The 23770-nt window shown below is 40.0% G+C and overlaps 2 protein-coding genes across 3 annotated transcripts; both read left to right on the forward strand.

The window, feature by feature from the left end:
- Nucleotides 1-754: 754 nt before the first annotated feature.
- Nucleotides 755-12353, forward strand: LOC131929881 (serpin B6-like). Its single transcript, XM_059286256.1, has 6 exons — nt 755-804; nt 2803-3218; nt 5125-5274; nt 6528-6742; nt 8025-8123; nt 11212-12353. Exons 2-6 carry the CDS (start codon nt 2864-2866, stop codon nt 11551-11553), a joined length of 1161 nt encoding a protein of 386 aa, XP_059142239.1. The 5' UTR covers nt 755-804; nt 2803-2863; the 3' UTR covers nt 11554-12353.
- Nucleotides 12354-14112: 1759 nt separating this feature from the next.
- On the forward strand, nt 14113-21619 carry LOC131929886 (transmembrane protease serine 9-like). Of its 2 annotated transcripts, none has more exons than XM_059286263.1 (9): nt 14113-14476; nt 14976-15125; nt 16705-16812; nt 17099-17461; nt 17619-17778; nt 18347-18471; nt 19224-19361; nt 19711-19868; nt 21217-21619. In XM_059286263.1, the coding sequence occupies exons 2-9, from the start codon at nt 15020-15022 to the stop codon at nt 21382-21384; spliced, it is 1326 nt and encodes a 441-aa protein (XP_059142246.1). In that variant the 5' UTR covers nt 14113-14476; nt 14976-15019; the 3' UTR covers nt 21385-21619. The 2 variants fall into 2 exon arrangements, with proteins under 2 accessions (XP_059142246.1, XP_059142247.1); XM_059286264.1 differs by having other exon boundaries at nt 14979-15125.
- The last annotated feature ends 2151 nt before the right edge of the window (nt 21620-23770 follow it).

Genomic DNA, 23770 nt, shown 5'->3' on the forward strand with positions numbered 1-23770 from the left:
GTATTGACTGTCTAGCCGACAGACATCGAACAGGTGAGCCTATGTATCGTCTGCTACCTGCCCACTCGCGAGGACCGGATATTTTTTTATCCAATTGAAATTGCCCAGACAAACTTTCTGACGACCGTCTCGAGACTTTCACTGAATAAATAAAATACACTTTTTAAAAACTCCACAGTCTATTATTTTAAAGGTTCTCAAAAAAAAAAATAAAAAAAAGAAAAAGAAAAATGAAAAAAAAAAACCTAAAATTTTATTTACATTGTTTTAATTTTTTTTTCTCTTTTATCAACACACTATTTATAAATATGGACTTTGTATTATAGTTAAAAACCAATCCAGTACAACAGACATCAAACCATGCCCCGACTCTACTGCTGATACAAACGGACCCAGACATCGTCAGTTTGAGAGCGGCGGGCCCAGTCACGCTCGCACGACTAGTCTAGGAATGTTTACAGACGGGGCTCGCCTTAACTCAACACCGGAGGATTACGTTAGCCAATAGATGATTGGGTGAGCATAAAACTTAGCGACATTTTTCTAGCGGAATTCTTACACTGGATATACACACAAGAACACTGGCGGTGATTTGTGAGATTATACTCGTATTTTTTTTTTTACACAGGACATCAGATATGTTGCTGAATTGACTAGATTATAAGAATTTGAAACTACGAATTCTACATTCACACTTTAAGGATTAACATATTCTGCGTGAATGATGTCATATACTGAATGTCATTTCTATAACGTTAAACTTGATCATTGATTGAATTTGATATTTGTCACACGAGTTATCTGGTGAGTAACGTTGCTCTTCTTCAGCTAAATCAAATAATATCTACATCTACATACCTATTTAAAAATACATGTGATTATCTATGAGGAGAGCTAATCTTTATCCGGGTTTCGAACCAGAGCGTTAGTGTTGTTTGTGATAGATGCGCCACTCGACCACCTTATATTGTCACCTTGTTACAACCATCCCTGCTGCCATCACATGTGGGTTTAAGCTGTGGAAGAGGGGGGGGGGGCAATGGGCAGCTAATACACGGGACAGTATATCATAGTGACAGAAATGGTTATACATATATTAATGTACACGTTTGGTGAATATAAGGTGGCAATATAGAGGTGGGTAACTTTAGAGGTGGGTAATATATAGGTGGGTAAATATAGAGGTGGTGGGGTGAATATAGAGGTGGGTAAATATAGAGGTGGGTAAATATAAAGGTGGGTAAATATAGAGGTGGGTAAATATAGAGGTGGGTGGATATAGAAGTGGGTAAATATAGTGGTGGGGATATAAAAGTGGGTAAATATAGAGGTGGGGATATAGAGGTGGGTAAATATAGAGGTGGTGGGGTGAATATAGAGGTGGGTAAATATAGAGGTGGGTAAATATAGAGGTGGGGGATCTAGAGGTGGGTAAATATAGAGGTGGGTAAATACAGAGGTGGGTAAATATAGAGGTGGGTGGATATAGAGGCGGGTAAATATAGAGGTGGGTGGATAAAGAAGTGAGTAAATATAGAGGTGGGGATATAGAGGTGGGTAAATATAGAGGTGGTGGGGTGAATATAGAGGTGGGTAAATATAGAGGTGGGTAAATATAGAGGTGGGGGGAGATCTAGAGGTGGGTAAATATAGAGGTGGATGGATATAGAGGTGGGTAAATATAGAGGTGGGTAAAAATAGAGGTGGGTAAATACAGAGGTGGGTAAATATAGAGGTGGGGGGATATAGAGGTGGGTAAATATAGAGGTGTGTAAATATAGAGGTGGGGGATATAGAGGTGGGTAAATATAGAGGTGGGGGATATAGAGGTGGGTAAATATCGAGGTGGGTAAATATAGAGGTGGGGATATAGAGGTGGGTAAATATAGAGGTGGTGGGGTGAATATAGAGGTGGGTAAATATAGAGGTGGGTAAATATAGAGGTGGGGGGGATCTAGAGGTGGGTAAATATAGAGGTGGATGGATATAGAGGTGGGTAAATATAGAGGTGGGTAAAAATAGAGGTGGGTAAATACAGAGGTGGGTAAATATAGAGGTGGGTAAATATAGAGGTGGGTAAATACAGAGGTGGGTAAATATAGAGGTGGGTAAATATAGAGGTGGGGGATATAGAGGTGGGTAAATATAGAGGTGGGTAAATATAAAGGTGGGGAATATAGAGGTGGGTAAATATAGAGGTGGGGGATATAGAGGTGGTTAAATATAGAGGTGGCGAATATAGTGGTGGATAAAAATAGAGGTGGAAATCTACCAGCAACCCAGCCCACTTTCGTTTTTCCGCTAATGGCCCTTTGTGCCAGACAATATCAGAGACAGAGTTACGTGCCTTGGGCAGAGTTATCTCACCTCACCTTTTCTCAGACGTCTACGCCCTTTCATTCCTCCAAGCCCTGTGTTAACAAAGTCATTCTTCCAAAATATTCTTGTTAACAAAGTCATCCCTCCATAATTTCATGTTAACAAAGTTATCTTTCCAAAATATCATGTTATCAAATCATCTCTCCAAAATATCATGTTAACAAAGTCATACCTCCAATATATATATATATATATATATATATATATATATATATATATATATATATATATATATATATATATATATATATATATATATATATATATATATATATATATATATCCATATATATATATATATATATATATATATATATATATATATATATATATATATATATATATTATATATATATATATATATATATATATATATATATATATATATATATATTACATGTTGACAAAATCATACTTCCACAGCTTCTGTTAACAAAGCACAGACCCCCCCCCTCCCTGGACACACCACGACCCTCAGACGGCCATGGAGCAGCCACAAGTAGCGGCCGCCAGCAACGAGCTCGGCTTGACCGTCCTCAAACATCTCTACAACAAATCTAAAGACGGCCACCTCGTCTTCTCACCTGTTGCCCTGGCCGCAACACTGACCATGACCTTGGCGGGGTCAAGGACCTCCACGGCCTCTTTGATAGCTAAAACAATGCACGTACCGGCGTCCGGTGGGGACAAAGTTCACGAGCAGTTTCGAGAGTATTTGACCTCGCTACAAAGCTCGTGCGACAGGGATGAGTTTTGTCTGGGTGCCAGAGTTTACGTGGACAACAAGTGGCCGGTGCTAGAGGAGTTCAAGTCTCAGCTCCAGAACTGGTATATGGAAGGTAAGCTCCAGAACTGGTACATGGAAGGTAAGCTCCAGAACTGGTATATGGAAGGTAAGTCTCAGAACTGGTTTATGGAAGGTAAGTCTCAGAACTGGTATATGGAAGTAAGTCTCTGAACTGGTATATGGAAGGTAAGTCTCAGCTCCAGAACTGGTATATGGAAGGTAAGTCTCAGAACTGGTATATGGAAGGTAAGTCTCAGAACTGGTATATGGAAGTAAGTCTCTGAACTGGTATATGGAAGGTAAGTCTCAGCTCCAGAACTGGTATATGGAAGGTAAGTCTCAGAACTGGTTTATGGAAGGTAAGTCTCAGAACTGGTATATGGAAGGTAAGTCTCAGAACTGGTATATGGAAGGTAAGTCTCAGCTCCAGAACTGGTATATGGAAGGTAAATCTCAGAACTGGTATATGGAAGGTAAGTCTCAGAACTGGTATATGGAAGGTAAGTCTCAGCTCCAGAACTGGTATATGGAAGGTAAGTCTCAGAACTGGTATATGGAAGGTAAGTCTCAGAACTGGTATATGGAAGGTAAGTCTCAGAACTGGTATATGGAAGGTAAGTTCCAGAACTGGTATATGGAAGGTAAGTCTTAGCTCTAGATCTGGTATATGGAAGGTAAGTCACAGAACTGGTATATGGAAGGTAAGGCTCAGCTCCAGAACTGGTATATGGAAGGTAAGTCTTAGAACTGGTATATGGAAGGTAAGTCTCAGCTCCAGAACTGGTATATGGAAGGTAAGTCTCAGAACTGGTATATGGAAGGTAAGTTCCAGAACTGGTATATGGAAGGTAAGTCTCAGAACTGGTATATGGAAGTAAGTCTCTGAACTGGTATATGGAAGGTAAGTCTCAGCTCCAGAACTGGTATATGGAAGGTAAGTTCCAGAACTGGTATATGGAAGGTAAGTCTCAGCTCCAGAACTGGTATATGCAAGGTAAGCTACAGAACTGGTATATGGAAGGTAAGTCTCAGCTCCAGAACTGGTATATGGAAGGTAAGTCTCAGCTCCAGAACTGGTATATGGAAGGTAAATCTCACGACCTAAACTCTATTTCAAATTTTATTGGGTTCTATTATTAATTTCTATTACCGGCTATTTTTTTTCTAAAATTTAAATTGAAAATTTTTCAAATCCCCTACTTCTCCATGCTAAGTCTTAAGAAGGTTTTTTTTTTCATGCTGTTAATGCCAGATCTGTCTCTTGAAAAAACGTGTATTTGTTTTTTTATTCATTACATAATGCCCCGTGTAAACAATGTGTCACTGGGTGGTATAGCAACCTTGAGGTAACTTATGATGTCCCCTGCATCCGTCAACAATTGTATGTTGAATGTACTAAAACTATAAGCATTTATGTGTCACCACTATATGAGTTGGTGTCTCCCATATCTAATGGTGTTTGTAGCTTTAATAAGCTATTCAACCACTTGAAAATTAGCTATTTTCCAGGCAAATTCTACTCCCCCCCCTCAAACAAAATGGAATTTAAATAGAAAAACGTCTGGAAGAGAACGCTGCTTGCATTGTCCCCCCTTTGGATGAAGTCACCCGGTGCAGTGGCCCCACCCAGTATGAAAGAAAATCTAACAACACATTTAAAAACACCGCAACACACCAGGTCTAATCTCTACACACAGCTTAACACATCTCCTGAATGTTTTGAGAACCGTCCAAGGCGTTGCCTCAGTTTTAATCGCAGACAATCGTGAAATTAATTAACGCCCACTTGTCAAAGTTTGACGCGAAACCTTTTCACATTCCATTTCCGGTTTCTTTTTTAACCGGGGTGTTTTTTGCGTGACACTTTATCAAACGGAACTTACTCGTTCTATTTTTACCCTTGTGAAGTCTGACCCTACTGTAGTGTACTGAATAAAATGTGTGTTATTTGCTTTCAGCCCCGAGAAATATGGATTTAAAACACGAAGCCGGCAGGTCGGAGATCAACAACTGGGTAGCGGAGCTGACAAAAGGCCAGGTAGTTGATCTTCTGGGACCAGGTGCTATGGAGGGGGACATCCGGTTAGTCAGCGGCACCTATGTTAAAGGTAAGCTTTGACCAGGTTCACTTGCACCCCCCCCCCCACACACTTACACACAACTGACACCCAGGATATCTAATTCAGGCAGACATTTTTAGAGCAGGTGTACTAAACTGAAGGAAAGTACGGAGGGCAAGTTTTACCATTCGAGAATGCTTTAAATTAAAAAAATAAAATTTGATCGTCTTGAGTATATTTTCTATTAAATGAGGTGAGGTGGGGTGGGGTGGGGGAGATGTTGGGAGTGAGTACACTTAAAGCAGGTGTTGACTGGCTGTGTGGAACCACTAATTAGCCTATTACAGCACCTTTAATGACGGCCTAGGTATCTCCCCCCACCCCACCCTCTTTTCCACGTGTCCGTGTGGCCAGTTCACCCCTTACATCGCATTGGTATCAACAAACAAAATATTTTCTTTGGTGTTCGTGGTCATGACTGCAAACCTGATAGTCTCGAGTTCGATTCCCTGGCTAGTCACCGAGCTCACCCAGCAGTGATGAGTACCTGGATATTATTGGGGGAGTAAGAACAGCTTGTCATGGTGATAGACACACAGTTTCATCACATGCTGAGTTCAAGAACGACGCAAAAACTTTTTGAAGTCACGTTTGTCTTTCCACGGAATGTCGTATACACTTTTTTTGTTCAAGAATTACTCACCGTTATGTTCTAAATCTATCAAGGTAAAAAAAAGCCTGGTCGTATCTCTCACTATTATTGCACAACAATTCCATTACAACACGAACTTTATATAGAATTTAATGTTAAGGAAAACTAAGCTGTAAAACCTAGTTAGCATTTGAACATTAAAAGAAGTCTCTCTGCTGAAGCGATATATATATATATATATATATATATATATATATATATATATATATATATATATATATATATATATATATATATATATATATATATATATAAATATATAAATAAATAAATAAATAAATAAATAAATAAATATATATATATATATATATATATATATATATATATATATATATATATATATATATATATATATATTGTGAGTTAAAAGGTATTCTTATATATCTGTTGATATAAAGTGTGATAAAAAGGGTGATGTGCTGATGAAGACCTTGGGTCGAAACGTCCATTGTCTTGAATTTGTGAGAACACTCACCCTCCCCTTTATATTACTATTGACAATACATTACTTCACTGCAGCCACCATTTTTAATTCATTTTTTAAATTTCAAAATCTCTACGCCTCCCCACTTCCCACCCCCCTCCCCAGGCAAATGGGACCAACAGTTCCCCCCACAAGGCACCCAGCCCCTGCCCTTCATCGTTGCCCCGGGCCAGTCCGAGAGCGTGCAGACGATGTGCAACACGGGACGGTACCCTTACATCAAGGACAATGAGCTGAGGTTTGCTGCCATTGAGGTGCCCTACAAGGGGAAGGAACTCGGTATGATCATTTTCCTTCCCGACGAGGTTTTCGGTCTTGAGGTAATTCAAATCAGATAAACAAACGACTTAATTATACCGCATATTGATACATTAGGCACATACACAACATTGTTGCACATGAAGTATATTAAAACTATTCATTCTTCGTCAATTCAAAAACAACACCCGTTAAGCGATTTAAAAAAAAATGCCAGAATCACCATCACCCTCACCCCCCGTCCCGTCCCGTCTACAGATACCACGTCCCAAAATGTTAGACAATGGTCGTCACACAGTCAAAGGTCACCTTGTTAATTAGGGCCTAATTCATATTTTACACGAATGGATAAAAAGAATGGTTTATCTTTTTTTTTCATGCGTTAGGTGTGGTAGTATATAATACTGGCTTACATTTTTCTTCACCCCCCCCCCACCTCCCTCATAAGTTATGTTAAGTGCGTCAAACTATCCAAGTTTTATGCAATAGAATGTTCTCGATCTCTTCTAAAATTCTAAAATCTAAATCATCCTTTAATACTTGCTGGGTCGTTGGGGCGCCACAGTGTGGTCTGTCTAGGGCATGGCGGCACCCACCCCTCTCCACCCCTCTCCACCCCTCTCCACACCTCTCCACCCCTCTTCATCCCTCTCCACCCCTCTCCAGCCCTCTCCACCCATCTCCACCCCTCTCCACGCCTGACCCCTGTCCGATGTCTCCATATAGGCGGCACCCACCCCTCTCCACCCCTCTCCACCCCTCTCCACCCCTCTCCACACCTCTCCGCCCCTCTCCACACCTCTCCACCCCTCTCCACCCCTCTCCACCCCTCTCCACACCTCTCCACTCCTCTCCACCCCTCTCCACCCCTCTGCACCCCTCTCCACCCCTCTCCACACCTCTCCACCCCTCTCCACCCCTCTCCACCCCTCTCCACCCCTCTCCACACCTCTCCACCCCTCTCCACACCTCTCCACCCCTCTCCACACCTCTCCACCCCTCTCTACACCTCTCCACCCCTCTCCACCCCTCTCCACCCCTCTCCAACCCTCTCTACACCTCTCCACCCCTCTCCACCCCTCTCCACCCCTCTCCACCCCTCTCCACCCCTCTCCACCCCTCTCCACCCCTCTCCACACCTAACATCAGACGGATTCCTCCATCTAGGCGGCTCGCCTTGGTCTAGAACACGCGACCATTGAACCTCATCTAAGAACTCTTGTACCCTGACCGGTGACTTTTCAGGGCGACTTACTTTTAGGAAAATTTCAGATTTGAAAGAATATTTCAGCTTCAAATACTCATTAAACTTATCATTACTGATACTCTAATATTATTTACCAGGTTCTGATGAAAAATCTGACGCATGCGCATGTTGAAAAAATAATAGCAGATCTATATATGGCGGATTGTACTATCAACCTAATTCTGCCCAAGTTTGAGGTAAGAATAGCCAGAAATAAATGACGGTACATTATAATAATCTTAAGATAATGATAGGACAATATAAGACATCCTTAAAGTTAATGGAATAGAATATATTGTAATAAGTGTGGTGAATTCGAAATATAAACTCCAAACATCTTTCTTGATAACTAAGGAAGTTTTTATAATTCAATTATCACTTAAATGGGTGGTTAAAGAAAATAACATTTTACGTTTTGGGCGTATCCTTAATTTTTTCTCCCCAAGAGTTGAATGTCTACATTGTAGACAATGCCATTAGTTGCTTCCCCTTGCTTATTTTCTTGGCCTGCTTTTGATGTCTCCTAGGACCGATAACTCGTACAAGAAACTCTTCTCTAAAGGTCAAAGATGAAAACCGCGTTACACGGCTGCTAATAGAAAACTAAAATACGTATAAAACTTGTATTGCAACAGGTTTTTATACATGCACTAAAATACGAAAACAAAAACCGAACCTGTAATAGCAAATGTATTAGACACAGAAATGTGGTCACACGATTTCATAAGTCACGGACATTGTCATGGTCAGCATTAGATTCTGCAATTCTACCATGAACTTAAACTCGTTGACTATGACAGTGTGTGATGTGGTTAGTTTTCAACGTGTAATATTTCTACCGTGTAGCTTTCCTAACGTATAAATTTTCTAACGTTTAACTTTTCTAACATGTAAATTTTCCAACGTGTAAATTTTCTAACGTGTAAATTTTCTAATCTGTAACTTTTCTAACATGTACATTTTCCAACGTGTAAATTTTCCAACGTGTAAATTTTCTAAAGTGTAACTTTTCTGATGTGTAACTTTTCTAACGTGTAACTTTTCTAGCGTGTAACTTTTCTAATGTGTAACTTTTCTAACATGTAAATTTTCCAACGTGTAAATTTTCCAACGTGTACATTTTCTAAAGTGTAACTTTTCCACATGTAACTTTTCTAGCGTGTAACTTTTCTAACGTGTAACTTTTCCAATGTGTAACTTTTCTAACGTGTAAATTTTCCAACGTGTAAATTTTCTAACGTGTAAATTTTCTAAAGTGTAACTTTTCTAATGTGTAACTTTTCTAACGTGTAAATTTTCTAACGTGTAACTTTTCCAATATGTAAATTTTGTACCGTGTAACTTTTCCAACGTGTAAATTTTCCAACGTGTAAATTTTCCAACGTGTAACTATTCCACCGTGCACCTCCCCTAAGGTAAACGACACACACCTGCAATGGCATGTACATCGAGTACAAACAAATCAATCATCGTGCGTAAGTTCTATTCATGGCCCCTGTGTCATACATTCATTGACGGCGGTAACCGACATAGATTGTAGGGGGGTCTATCTAACTCAGGGGTTCTTAAGCTTTTTGAAGGTACCGAACCTCACCAGTTTTATATGCGAATTCACTGAACCTTTTTAAATAGTTTTATCATCCGCACTGACGAAATCCGAACTTGAATCATATGAGTCGGGTGTGTGTCTTGACCTCCGCCGTTCTCATGAGATTGACTCGTCCAACACCCGAGGTCCGATCGAACCCAGTTTAAGAACCACTGATCTAACATATAAAGGTACTTTTAACTGCACAGGCAGTGCACATCGGTGCAATTGTTTGGTAGTATTTGAACCAGAGTTTCTTTCATGCATCTATGCGGGTTTTACCCACCCCCCATCCCTTTTCCCCCCACAGTACGCCCCCCTCCCCCGTACAAAGTAGAAAAAATATATAATTGATATAGGAACTACTTACGTTAACTAGGGCACGCTGCGGCAAGTTTCAAGTACCCCCCCCCCCCCCAAACACCCTTCCGAAAAAAATATCTGAAAGAAACCCTGATCTCAATCCTGACGTAAGTTAAATGCTGGCCATAATCCTGATTGATGCACAGAGCGTAACGTTAAAAAAATATAACCCAAACTGTAATCAACATGTGGACAAGGAAGTGCTGATCTATTTATAAACTACAACATATCGACATACCAAGCACGTAACTAATTCAGAGGCGGAGCTAGGGGCGGGCAGGTGGGGAAGCCGACCTAGGTGCCGACCCTGTGGGTGTGTGGGGGGGGGGGGGGCGCCAAAAGGGGTAGAAAAAAAATTAAAATCTTATTAAACTGCATGAATGCACTATAGTCTACAAAATATACTATTGTTAAGGGGCAGTGACTAACTAAATTAAAATAGAGGGGGGGGGGGGGCGGCGGCGGCCACCGGTATGTGTCGCTACGCCTCTGATCTAATGCAGACGTATCTGTCCACTCAGGCTGTGTATTAGGGCTATCACATCTACTAGAGCCATTTGTTACCCTCATGAGTCACGAGACCTGCTATACCATGTCCCGATAGGTCAACAACCCCCCCCCCCCCTCCGTGCTTACCTTTCCCCCTTATATCCCGTGTCGTCTATAAACTAGGGCTAGTTCAGCTCAAGGGACGTAACTGAAACAATTTCTGTATTCACTACAAATCTACCAGGTTGATGAGACATGCACTGGCGGCTTCCGCAAGATGTAGTTAATGTTTGTGGTTCTCAGGGTGGGGAAACCCCTCCCCGTGGGGTGGGCGGGTTGTAGTGGCGATGATGGTAGTGGGGTGGGGGAGTGCATTCATTAAAAAATGTGGTGTTTTTTCTATCAATTTGATCGGGTTTAGTTATAGGCTAATGAACATAATCGAATCGTGTTTCATAATCATTTCTTTTTAATATATTCTGAAATTTTAAAATATAATCCTAACATTTTAATTATAATCCTAACATTTTTATATATTCCGAACTTTTATTTATATAATCCTAACTTTTTAAATGTTATGCAAACTTTTAAAAATACCTGTATAATCCTAACTTTAAAAATATAATTATAACTTTAAAAATATAATCCTAATTTTTTTTATATATAATACGAACTTTTATTTATATGATCTTAAGTTTTTAAGTAAAATCCTAACAATTTTTATATAATCCTAGTTTTTTTTTAAAATTCGCACACTCACATTTAAATTGTTTAATAAAAAACAAAACCAATCGACGTCTGTAACGAATCAATAAATAAACGACTTCTATATTTATTCCACCTAGCTCAAATCATCCCTGCAGCTAAATGCCGTCATGGACGACCTTGGCCTTTCTGACCTCTACAACCCGCAGACAGTTGACCTGAGCGGGATGTCCAGCAGAGGGTTGTGTCTGGCCGGGGTTGACCACGCCTCTGTCATCAAGCTGGACGAGGAGGGCTCCCCTCCTGTCGTCACCCCAGCCAACCAGAGCCGGACAAAAACCGGAAAATCCGTGAAATCCGTGAAAGCCGGAAGCAGCAATATATTAAAAGTCCGGGTTGACCACCCGTTCATGTTTGTTGTGGTTGACAGACGAGTCAAGAGTTATCTGTCCATGGGGTTTTTAACCAACCCGACCTTGTAGCTAAAGTTCTTGGGGTCAAGGTCAGGGGTCATCAGGCGACCCCCACCCCCTCCCACTTATAAAACTTAAACTACCACTAGTACCAGCTGGTAAATTTTAAAATGTAATATTTAATTTAAAAAGTAGGGACCATCATACACAATTATTGCTATAGAGTGGGATAGAGTGACTTCCACTTGTGAAAAATTGTGACAGAATGACTGCCCCTTGTGAAAAAAAATTGTGACAGAATGACTGCCCCTTGTGAAAAAAATTGTGACAGAATGACTGCCCCTTGAGAAAAAAAAATGTGACAGAGTGACTTGTAAGAACTTTGGACTTTGGTACTACGATGAGGTACCACCGCTGGTTTAACATCAACTACAACTTAACCAACTGTTGAAGACTAAAATAAAAACTAAGACTGCTGCTTAGTAAAACTTAGGTCTGGCATCTACACCAGTTGAGTTGTAGCAACACCAACATGTTTAATTAATGCTAAGAACGACTCCACTGCCGTATATATTGCAATAAATGTACTTCGTTTTTGTATGTCAGCACATTTATACATGTACATCATTGTTGTATGTCAGCACATTTATAAATGTACATCATTGTTGTATGTCAGCACACTTATTCCTAAGTTGTTCTGGATGAACGTACTTTCATAAATGTCAATCTGTTAATTATATTATATCATTATTACTACACTTATTATAATTTGCCCGTTGTCGCCAACAATTTTATTCAACAAATTAATGTATGTTTACATTATATAAAATGTCAACAAATGTTGGTTTACATTATATCAAGTGTCAAATTTACATGTATCGAAGTGCCAGATTAATCCATTAATAAAAGTGAAATGTGTTGTTTACAGACCTAGTTTGTTGTATATCCGCACAAATCCCAACCCACACAAATCCCAACCCACACAAATCCCAACCCACCGAATTCCAACCCACACTAATCAAAACCCACACAAATTCCAACCCACACAAACCCCAACCCAAACTAATCAAAACCAACAAAAATCTCAACACACACAAATCCCAACACACACAAATCCCAACCCACACAAATCCCAACCCACACAAACCCCAACCCACACAAATCCCAACCCACCAAATTCCAACCCACACTAATCAAAACCCACACAAATTCCAACCCACACAAACCCCAACCCAAACTAATCAAAACCCACAAAAATCTCAACATACACAAATCCCAACACACACATTCCGAGAACGAGTTAAGAAAAAAAATGCAGAGATCATAATCAAAGAAATAAATGATTCAATGTTTTAAAATAAAATTTCTAGATGGCACTTGGAGTTTTCCTTAGCAAGCTTAAGGAGGGTCGTACAGAAATGACGTCACACTCTCCAAAAGGAAGTTTGGGGGAGGGGGGGGGAATTAATTGTGATGTGATATGTCATTAGGGGATGGTAGAGAAAGTGGGACGTCGCACTTTAAAATTAAAAAAAAAAGTAATTTTAAAATCTGGATTTTTTAAATATTTAGCATTTTAACGTATTTTAAAAGTAAATTGCAATTTGTTTCGGAGCATAATTATTATTTTAGAAATAAATTCATGAAATTTGATACCGTTCGATGTGTCGCATTTGAACCGTCTGAACATCTGTTTTACATGCCACTCTTGCTCCAGGCCTTCACACCCACTCGACGTTAGGTTTCCACAAATTACAGCAGCCCACCCGGCCATCAGATGGGGCAGCCTGCTGATACAAGGAGCTTCAAACTACAGGAAGTAGTAAAAGAAATATAGGAAATCATAACAGAAACAAATATTTGAAACATATAAATGCAAATAACATTTGTAGTAAATATCTGCAATAAATATATCTAACAGACAGGTTCTGAAATAAATACACGAAATACATGGATCTATATAAAGTCAATACAATAAAAACAAATAAACAAACCTAATAAAAAAATACACAGAAACACTTATGTAAAACAAGCATCAGTAACAACTTGCAACGGTTCATTCCTACACGCATTACCCCCTACACTCAAACCTCAGTACACGCAAACCTAAATACACGCAAACCTAAATACACGCAAACCTAAATACACGCAAACCTAAATACACGCAAACCTCCCTAAACGCTAACCTCCCTACACGCACCACCACCACCCCCGATACGCAAACCTCCCCACTTCTACAAAAAAAAATTACTTATGTTCTATAGAAAAAACTTGGCTATTTCAAAATACACGAAATTTCGCATCAGGAAATGACATTTTGTACAACTTAGTCATCGTTAGCCAATGAATCCTTAGCTTCTACCTCATTAAATCTCAAGTCTCACTATCAACATTTCCCAAAGTTGTCGCTCTTGTTAATTTTACCACTCGAATTTTAAGATATCCTTGTGTAAAAACCCACCTAAAACAGCGTCAAGTTCTGTCAAAAGTAACATCAGCACACAACGGCAGTGTTACCTTCTAAAATAAGCTCTATGAGATCATTTGAAGCACACATTTACATACGCAAATACACGAAGCAAGTGCGCCCCTACTACCGTGTTCGGCATTCGCTATCAAACCCTCAATCTCTTTGTCCATTCCTACCTACTCTAGCCTTGAGATGGCTGGACATTTTTTAAAATTCGGCAACGCTCTTTCTCAGAAAAAAAATCCTTCTTTTTATTTCTTCTGTCAAATTATATACTAAGCAAATATTGAAGAGATTCCCGACACGAAACAAACCGCACACATCCTGTGAGAGACAACTTAAAACAGGCCCTATCAAAGGTTCGGATCTACTAGGTGGCTCGCTGGCCGAGAGTTAGGGCACATTCTTGGATGATCAGTTAGCGTTAGGCTTAGCTTGTCAACATAGAGGACGTTGTTGCTAGCGGTGACGTTAGGAAACTTTTACAGCTGGTTGTGATTTTTAACGTCGACATTATTTCATGTAAGTTTTTGGTTCTTAAAGATAACACAGAAACGGATATTAGTTTTAATTTCTTTCAATGGATAATCTTGTTATTTTTTTTTCAAAGACAGCTAATGTTGTGTACAGATAATTTTAATTTATCGACATGTTTACATTTGTTACCCATTATTGGATTACTTCTCTGTGACCGAGCTTTTGAACTTGTCTCATTATAAGACATATCGTTATACTGGTGTTCGCTTTTGCGATGTTATATTAACTGTTTTAGTTTACAGATATCAATAATCTTTCAGTAACATAGGGCGATAGGGTAGGGGGGGGGGAGTAAAAAATATACAAAGTTAAACAACGACTTGTATTAGGACTTTTATTTTGCGTGTTATTCCCATGTTCTCATCTCTGTCGTATAACGAGGCATGAACGTATAGAGAATTTGTTCCAACAAATTTTAAGTGTCCTATTCATAAAATAGTTTTATTCCTCCCTAAATTCAAAACTGAACTCAACATTTGTCTAGAAGAACAAAGATCACAATTGAGATTGTCAACACAGAAAAGAAAAATGTTTGTCGTGAACTTCTTGAACGTTCGGACATCACCTGCTGTCCTTGTCGCACTGTGTGTCCTGCTCAACGTTGACGTCACTAGCACACAATCACTGACCTACGGTAAGTTCGTGTTTCATTCACATTTCATCTATTTTCTGTGTCTACATTTTCTGTCAACATACTGGGTCTGCAGTTAGTGTCAACATTCTATGTCAATATTATGAGTCTACATTTTCTCTCTACATTCTGTGTACATGCTATGTCTACATTCTCTGTAAACATTGTGTCTGAATTTTGGGCCGATTCTAGCTGGAAAAAGATACGCATGCGCAATAGAGAGAAACTATCGCCTTCATTCGCGGCGATGTTTTCAATGGTACTGTGCATGCGTGTGTTTACAAACAAACATCAGAACCCTAACCCTATCCCTAACCCTAACCCTAACACTAGCCCTAAACCTAACCCTAGCGCAGCTATTAAGGTTACTACGCATGCGCAGAACTATTGCGTTTCGTAATTTCTGCCGAAAAATCTTTTTCCAAGTAGTCACTTCAATTAAAAACAATCTCTTAAAAAGCTTTATTTACTTTCTGTGATTCATTTTTATTTAAAAAAACCTGCATGAATGTGACGCCACTAGACTTGAATATAAACACTGACAAGTTGCCACTAGACTTTAAACACTGACAAGTTGCCACTAGACTCTAATGTAAACACTGACAAGTTGCCACTAGACTCTAATGTAATCACTGAAGCCACTAGACTCTAATGTAAACACTGAGGCCACTAGACTCTAATGTAAACACTGAAGCCACTAGACTCTAATGTAAACACTGACGCCACTAGACTCTAATGTAAACACTGACAAGTTGCCACTAGACTCTAATGTAAACACTGACGCCACTAGACTCTAATGTAAACACTGATGAGGTGCCACTAGACTCTAATGTAAACACTGACGCCACTAGACTCTAATGTAAACACTGACGCCACTAGACTCTAATGTAAACACTGACGCCACTAGACTCTAATGCAAACACTGAGGCCACTAGACTCTAATGTAAACACTGACTCCACTAGACTCTAATGTAAACACTGACTCCACTAGACTCTAATGTAAACACTGACGCCACTAGACTCTAATGTAAACACTGACGCCACTAGACTCTAATGTAAACACTGAAGCCACTAGACTCTAATGTAAACACTGACGCCACTAGACTCTAATGTAAACACTGATGAGGTGCCACTAGACTCTAATGTAAACACTGACGCCACTAGACTCTAATGTAAACACTGACGCCACTAGACTCTAATGTAAACACTGACGCCACTAGACTCTAATGTAAACACTGACTCCACTAGACTCTAATGTAAACACTGAGGCCACTAGACTCTAATGTAAACACTGACGCCACTAGACTCTAATGTAAACACTGACGCCACTAGACTCTAATGTAAACACTGAAGCCACTAGACTCTAATGTAAACACTGACGCCACTAGACTCTAATGTAAACACTGACGCCACTAGACTAAATGTAAACACTGACGCCACTAGACTCTGATGTCAACACTGACGCCACTAGACTCTAATGTAAACACTGACTCCACTAGACTCTAATGTAAACACTGACGCCACTAGACTCTAATGTAAACACTGACTCCACTGACTCTAATGCAAACACTGACTCCACCAGCTCGCTGTACAGACAACTGTCTAGCTGTGTACAAATACTACTCACGATTTGCTGCTGACCAGTCTCTCATGGACAAGTACATCAACAGCTGCAGGCAGAAATGTCAAGGTCACACGATGCTTTAATTAACAGGCTACTTAATTTTGTAAAACTAAAATTTTGTTTGGTCAACATATTTCAGTTAGCCTTGATTTAAAAAAACAACTTTTAACTAACTTAAAAAATGGAGCCAGCAAATAAAATTGTCAATTAATAATTACCTGAACACACAACTTCATAAAATTGTTCTAGTTTAGTCGATGTTAGTGCTTTAAGAACTGATCTCACATTTTTGTTATGGAAGACAAAGAGATCAATTTCGTTAATTTTTAAACTGTTTTGTTGTTTGTTCTAGACGACTTCAACATACCACCGGCTACAGCTGCCACAGCTTCCTCTACAGCGACCACGACAACAAGACCACCAACCACTTCTACAACAACTACAACAACCACAAAGCCAACAACTACCACAACGCCAACTACAACAACAACATCTACGACAACAACAAAACCAACAACAACTACCACAACGCCAACGCCAACAACTACAACAACATCTACGACAACCACAAAACCAACACCAACATCAACAACAACAACAACAACAACCACAACAACTACAAAGCCGTCAGCAACCACATCCACAACAGCTAAAAAAACTCCCACAACAACTATTCAAAGAAACTCCACAACTTCATTGCCACCAAATTCGTATGGTAAGTCAAGCAAGCGCAAGAGCATATAAATTATATCATTATATCCTCTACCTTACAACATCAAATCACAATTTCTTACATTTGTAGTTTGACACTTAAACAAACAACAACATTGATAACTAAAAATAGAAACTGTACACGTGTGACCTTGTTCCAGAATCCTGTGGACGCTACAGTCCGTCCATTGACCGGATCGTCAACGGTCAGGACGCGGGGGAGTGCGAGTTCCCCTGGGTGGTGCAGGTCAACAACGACTGTGGGGGCTCAATACTGGACACTCGACACGTGCTGACGGCTGCTCACTGTGTCCTTGACACGTACGTAAATCTTACCAATCATGTGCTCACCGAGGTTTAACCAACCAATGCATGTAGAGACCTGTGGTTTTTATCCTTAGTGTGGTCAGCTTTGCTTACGCCACTCCAATAAATTTTAAATTAATTTTAAATTAGTATACAATTAATTCACAAGTTAATTCAGAAGAAAATAGACTATCGACAGAGTTAAAGAAAATGTAAAAAAAAAAAAACAACAACAAAAAACAACAAACAACAAAATTCGCTTCTTTTTCCAATCAAAATTTAAAGTGTCTTTTTATAAGATGGATGTTTCAACAAAAACCCACGTCCGGTGTATGTTTAGATTTTGTAAGTTTTTCAATTAATTAATTTGTTTCACCCTGTTATTAATTATTAATAAATTATTAAATTATATCAACTGATATACGTCTACCTAACGTCTACCTAATGTCCGGCATGACCGGCTACTGACCTCTACCATTGGACTACCTAATGTCCGGCATGACCGGCTACTGACCTCTACCATTGGACTACCTAATGTCCGGCATGACCGGCTACTGACCTCTACCATTGGACTATCTAACAGGAGCACGAACCAGGTCAAGCCAGGCGCCATGTTTGTCAGTGTCGGCTCCTCCAACCGTTTGTACCAGACCAGCCACCAAGTTCTGCACGTGCACACTGACCCTCGCTACGTATCCAGCACTAAAGGTGAGCTCAGCATACACAGACAGACAAACATTTTATAAACGCACGACCACACCAGTCATCGTATTTATCGTAGATTACTTAACGAAATCGTCAAGCTGCCGATGTACATATAGTAAACAGTTCCCTACACCCAACCCTCACTACGCCCCTACACCCAACCCTCACTACACCCTTACACCCAACCCTCACTACGCCCCTACACCCAACCCTCACTACGCCCCTACACCCAACCCTCACTACGCCCCTACACCCAACCCCCACTACGCCCCTACACCCAACCCTCACTACGACCCTACACCCAACCCTCACTACGCCCCTACACCCAACCCTCACTAAGCCCCTACACCCAACCCTCAATACACCCCTACACCCAACCCTCACTAAGCCATTACACCTTCACTACGCCCCTACACCCAACACTCACTAGGTCCCTACAACAAACCGTCACTACGCCCCTACAATCCTACTCACAACGTCCCTACACCGAACCCTCACACCCCCCCCCGTCCAACAACCCATCTTCACCACACGCCTACACCCAACCCTCACTACACCCCTACACCCAACCCTCACAACCCCCCCCCCCACAACCCCCACTACACCTAACATCTACCACACCCAACCCACCCACCTACATCACACCCAACCCACCCCCCTATATCACACACAACCCACATCTACCACACCCAACCCCCCCCCCCCCACCCCACCCCCCCACATCCCGAACTAAAACCTGACCATTTCCTCCCCAGACTTTGACGTGGCCGTGTTGACCCTAGCCGAGGCCTTGACCTTCTCTGACTGTGTGGCACCCATTTGTCTGCCTGCAGCCAACGATGACCCGTGGTCAGCCGAGTTTTGTCTGGCTGCTGGTTGGGGGGTCATGGCCGGTGAGTCCTTCAATCACACGTTAGACAGTTCATACAGATAGGTACAAACATAATGCAATCAATAGACAGGTTCAAACCTAATGCCATTAACAGACAGGTTCAAACACAACAAAAAACAACAAACTCAATGCCGTCAACAGACAAGTAACAACATAATACAATCAACAGACCCTCACACCACTACAATCAACTTAACACCTAAACACAACAAACTATCAACACAAACAACGACATTCACTACAGACACATCTTTCATAAACCCACCCAAGCCCAACACATAAACAACGACACCAACAAGAGCAGACGATAGCAATAAACCAGTCAATGTTTAAAACATTTTCCTTGCCAGATACGTCATTCATCCGTCCCAACATCCTGCAGAAGGTCCAACTTCCGCTGGTCAGCCAGACGGACTGCGCACTGAGGTATTTTGGGAGAAACGTTGCCATCAATGATCAGAAGTTATGTACTGGCGACATCTACAAGGGCGGCATCGATACTTGTGGGGTAAGTAGAACAAGATACTACGATACGTGAAATCGATACTTGGTAATCTACTAAGAAGAAATCGGTACTTTATAGGTGCATTCTGAAGAATTTCGGGGTACGCTGTGATAAATGTACGCTTTTAGAACTACCACAGGAGAGATGAAGTAGAGTACATGTATTTAACCTCAGGACTCAATAGAATTTTGTGGTCAGTGTTGCGTTTCGCTGCCTTACGATTTCGACGTGGGAAGTACTTATGACGCCTGTAAACCGTATTGGAATCTTTTAGATTAGCAACCGGCTAGTTAAAGGGGACGGAGTGGTCTGGCGGTAGAGAGCTGGACTGCTAACCCGTAAATCTCGAGTTCGAATCCGGGTTCAAGTCAGTAGACCGTCCCAAAGTCTGATGGGTACCTAACTCACGTTAAGGAAAGTTAAGGCGGCTGGGCATAGTGCTGACCACACTATCTCTTCATATGCCGAGGCCACAGAAACAAGTGAATTCTACTTCACTTGCCCTATAGACCGTTAGTTTTGAAAGGGAAACTTTACTTACTTTTACCAGCCAGTTAAACTGTTAACCATTTGATTATTCTTTTCGTTAATGGCATTTGTGTGTTATTTAGTGTGCTCTATGTGACTCATACTGTTTATGTGACGCATACTATTTTGTGACCCATGCTGTCCATATGACCCTTACTGCCCATGTTACCAATACTGTACACATGACCCATGCTGTCCATATGACCCTTACTGCCCATGTTACCAATACTGTCCACATGACCCATGCTGTCCATATGACCCTTACTGCCCATGTTACCAATACTGTCCACATGACCCATGCTGTCCATATGACCCTTACTGCCCATGTTACCCATACTGTCCACATGACCCATGCTGTCCATATGACCCTTACTGTCCATGTTACCAATACTGTCCACATGACCCATGCTGTCCATATGACCCTTACTGCCCATGTTACCAATACTGTCCACATGACCCATGCTGTCCATATGACCCTTACTGCCCATGTTACCAATACTGTCCACATGACCCATGCTGTCCATATGACCCTTACTGCCCATGTTACCAATACTGTCCACATGACCCATGCTGTCCATATGACCCTTACTGCCCATGTTACCAATACTGTCCACATGACCCATGCTGTCCATATGACCCTTACTGCCCATGTTACCCATACTGTCCACATGACCCATACTGTCCATATGACCCATACTGTCCACATGACCCATACTGTCCATATGACCCATACTGTCCACATGACCCATACTGTCCATATGACCCATACTGTCCATATGACCCATAATGTCTATGTATCACCAATGACGTATCTCTACCCCAGGGTGACTCGGGTGGACCCATCATGTGCGTCACCAACGACCGTTACGTTCTCTACGGCTCCGTCTCTGCTGGCATCGGATGTGCCCTCAGACAGTACCCCGGCGTCAACATCAAGATCAGCAACCCTTTGATCCTGGCATTCATTCACTCATCTTTACACGACGTCTGACGTCACGATACAGGATGACGTCACAAACAAAAGCAAAACGAAAGTCTCGAATTTGTAGTTGGTTGGACGATGTTTTGATTTGTAAAATAAAAGGAACGTTATGATTGGTTGGTGTAGTTGTTGTCTTCACTTACATAGGAAACCAATGTTCTAGAATGTTCAGTGATCTTCACTTTACTATTTATACTGTCACTGTGCAAGCAGGCTTGCATGCCGCTAAATAAATTTATTGTGATATTTTATGAATATTTTTGAGTTTTTATTTATCGCTCACAAACATGTGCATAAGGAAAAAACATCGGTGTGAATTGATAACTTCTTTTTTTGGGAACTTTTAAGATTGTCCAATTTAATCATGTTGAACTTGGTTAATTGAATCCCGAATCATAAACCCTCGCCACTTTTGTAACAAACACAAATATTACAAGGTAAATGTAAATATATCACAAGGGTAGACCAACAAAAAATATATCACACGGTTAAACCAACACATATATCACACGGTTAACCCAACACATATATATCACACGGTTAACCCAACACATATATATCACACGGTTAAACCAACAAATATAGATCACACGGTTAAACCAACACATATATATCACACGGTTAAACCAACACAAATATATCACACGGTTAAACCAACACATATATATCACACGGTTAAACCAACACATATATATCACACGGTTAAACCAACACAAATATATCACACGGTTAAACCAACACATATATATCACACGGTTAAACCAACACATATATATCACACGGTTAAACCAACACATATATATCACACGGTTAAACCAACACATATATATCACAAGATAAACCAAAATAGATCACAAAGTTACACCAGCTCTGCGGCCCCATGTAATCAGCATTAGATCATTCTCCCCTAACTCAAGCTAAAGAATTTAATAACTTCTTGCAAGATGGAATTAAAATCACGATTGTTAAATCAGTAAGTTAAAGAAAAAATTCAACCTCTTAATGTTGTCTCTATCTGATCGACACTAACAAAAACAGTTTACGTGCTCTAAACTCTAGATGAACATTAAATCAAATAAAGCGGGAGTGCTCTCCCCTAAAGTTTCTGGTATATTCTTATCATAAAGCAAATAAAGCGAAAAACTTCTTCCGGTTAACGGAAATGGCTCAGAAATCGATAAATAAAACCACATAGACGCAAAACGTTCTTTAAAAATGTTTCTTTATTAAAGTTTTAAAACTTTTGTTTTATTAATTATTCAATACTTACATTTTGGAAATAAAATAGTATAGTATCGCGTTGCAAAAACAATTGCGCACCAAATGAACGCAAACGGCGTGTGTAAAATAGAAGGGAAAAGTACTACTTTGTAGGAAATACAGATACATTTTTTTAATGCATTGACTTCAAGTCTTGACCTATGTGAAAAGTTTGAAAAGAAATCGGTTCAGTACACGTGATTGAAATTTTGCTCGCAAGTTTCCGCCCATGATGGGCGATATACAGAGGAATCAAGTTAAATAAATTATTATAGTTTTTTTGAGATCACTCAAAATTTCACAGAATTCATTGAATAAAATCTTACACCTATATATGAAATCTCGTCTACCTAACCGAAAAGGTTATCAACTTATTGTAGAAATCAGAAAAAGATTTTGAATGTACTCCCAGAAAAAGAAAGATCTTATACTTAGATATGAAATTTCGTCTACCTAAATGAAACAGACCTCCACGTTATTAAACGGTACTTATGTTATCAGCTTTTGAGAAACCTGAAATAGAGTAAGTATCTATTCCGGTTACCGGAAAAAGCTCCAAAGTTGAAAGAAAATTATTAATGTAATAACATAGCAAACTTTACTCAAGAAATTGATAAATTCGCAAAAAACAATTTTTTTCAACTCGGGACAGGTAAAGCGTCGAGATTTTTCGTTAATATTGATTTAGATTTTGTGCACGATTACAATATGTCCTTTATACTCCGTATATGATAAAGTAGGGAGGTGTACAACTAAAAAAATTGTCATAATTTCAATTGATTTTTGTGCACAATTACAACACTTCCTTTATACTCTGTATAAGAGAAAGTAAAAATGAAAAAAAAAATCACCACTACCAATACTGTAACAATACTACAAATACTATCATAACACTACCAATACTGTCACACTACTACAAATACTATCATAACACTACCAATACTGTCACAATACTACAAATACTAACATAACACTACCAATACTGTCACAATACTACAAATACTATCATAACACTACCAATACTGTCTTAACACGGCCAATAATGGCACAGTTTCTTGATAGAATTTTCAAGTTAAAAATTTTAAAGTAACAATATATTTAAATTAAATAATTCTGAACATTATTTTATATTTAA

The sequence above is a fragment of the Physella acuta genome, unplaced genomic scaffold, assembly GCF_028476545.2.
Source record: "Physella acuta isolate Inbredline_101_S28 unplaced genomic scaffold, ASM2847654v3 ptg001688l, whole genome shotgun sequence".
NCBI lineage: Eukaryota > Metazoa > Mollusca > Gastropoda > Physidae > Physella > Physella acuta.

Bases quoted from the DNA above. Each gene is read 5' to 3' on its own strand.
- LOC131929886 (XM_059286263.1), top strand. From the start codon at position 15,020: ATGTTTGTCGTGAACTTCTTGAACGTTCGGACATCACCTGCTGTCCTT. The intron at 17,462-17,618 runs GTAAGTCAAGCA...ACCTTGTTCCAG, and splicing joins ATTGCCACCAAATTCGTATG to AATCCTGTGGACGCTACAGT. The intron at 19,362-19,710 runs GTGAGTCCTTCA...TTTCCTTGCCAG, and splicing joins TGGTTGGGGGGTCATGGCCG to ATACGTCATTCATCCGTCCC.
- LOC131929881 (XM_059286256.1), top strand. From the start codon at position 2,864: ATGGAGCAGCCACAAGTAGCGGCCGCCAGCAACGAGCTCGGCTTGACC. The intron at 3,219-5,124 runs GTAAGCTCCAGA...ATTTGCTTTCAG, and splicing joins CCAGAACTGGTATATGGAAG to CCCCGAGAAATATGGATTTA. The intron at 5,275-6,527 runs GTAAGCTTTGAC...CCCCCTCCCCAG, and splicing joins CAGCGGCACCTATGTTAAAG to GCAAATGGGACCAACAGTTC.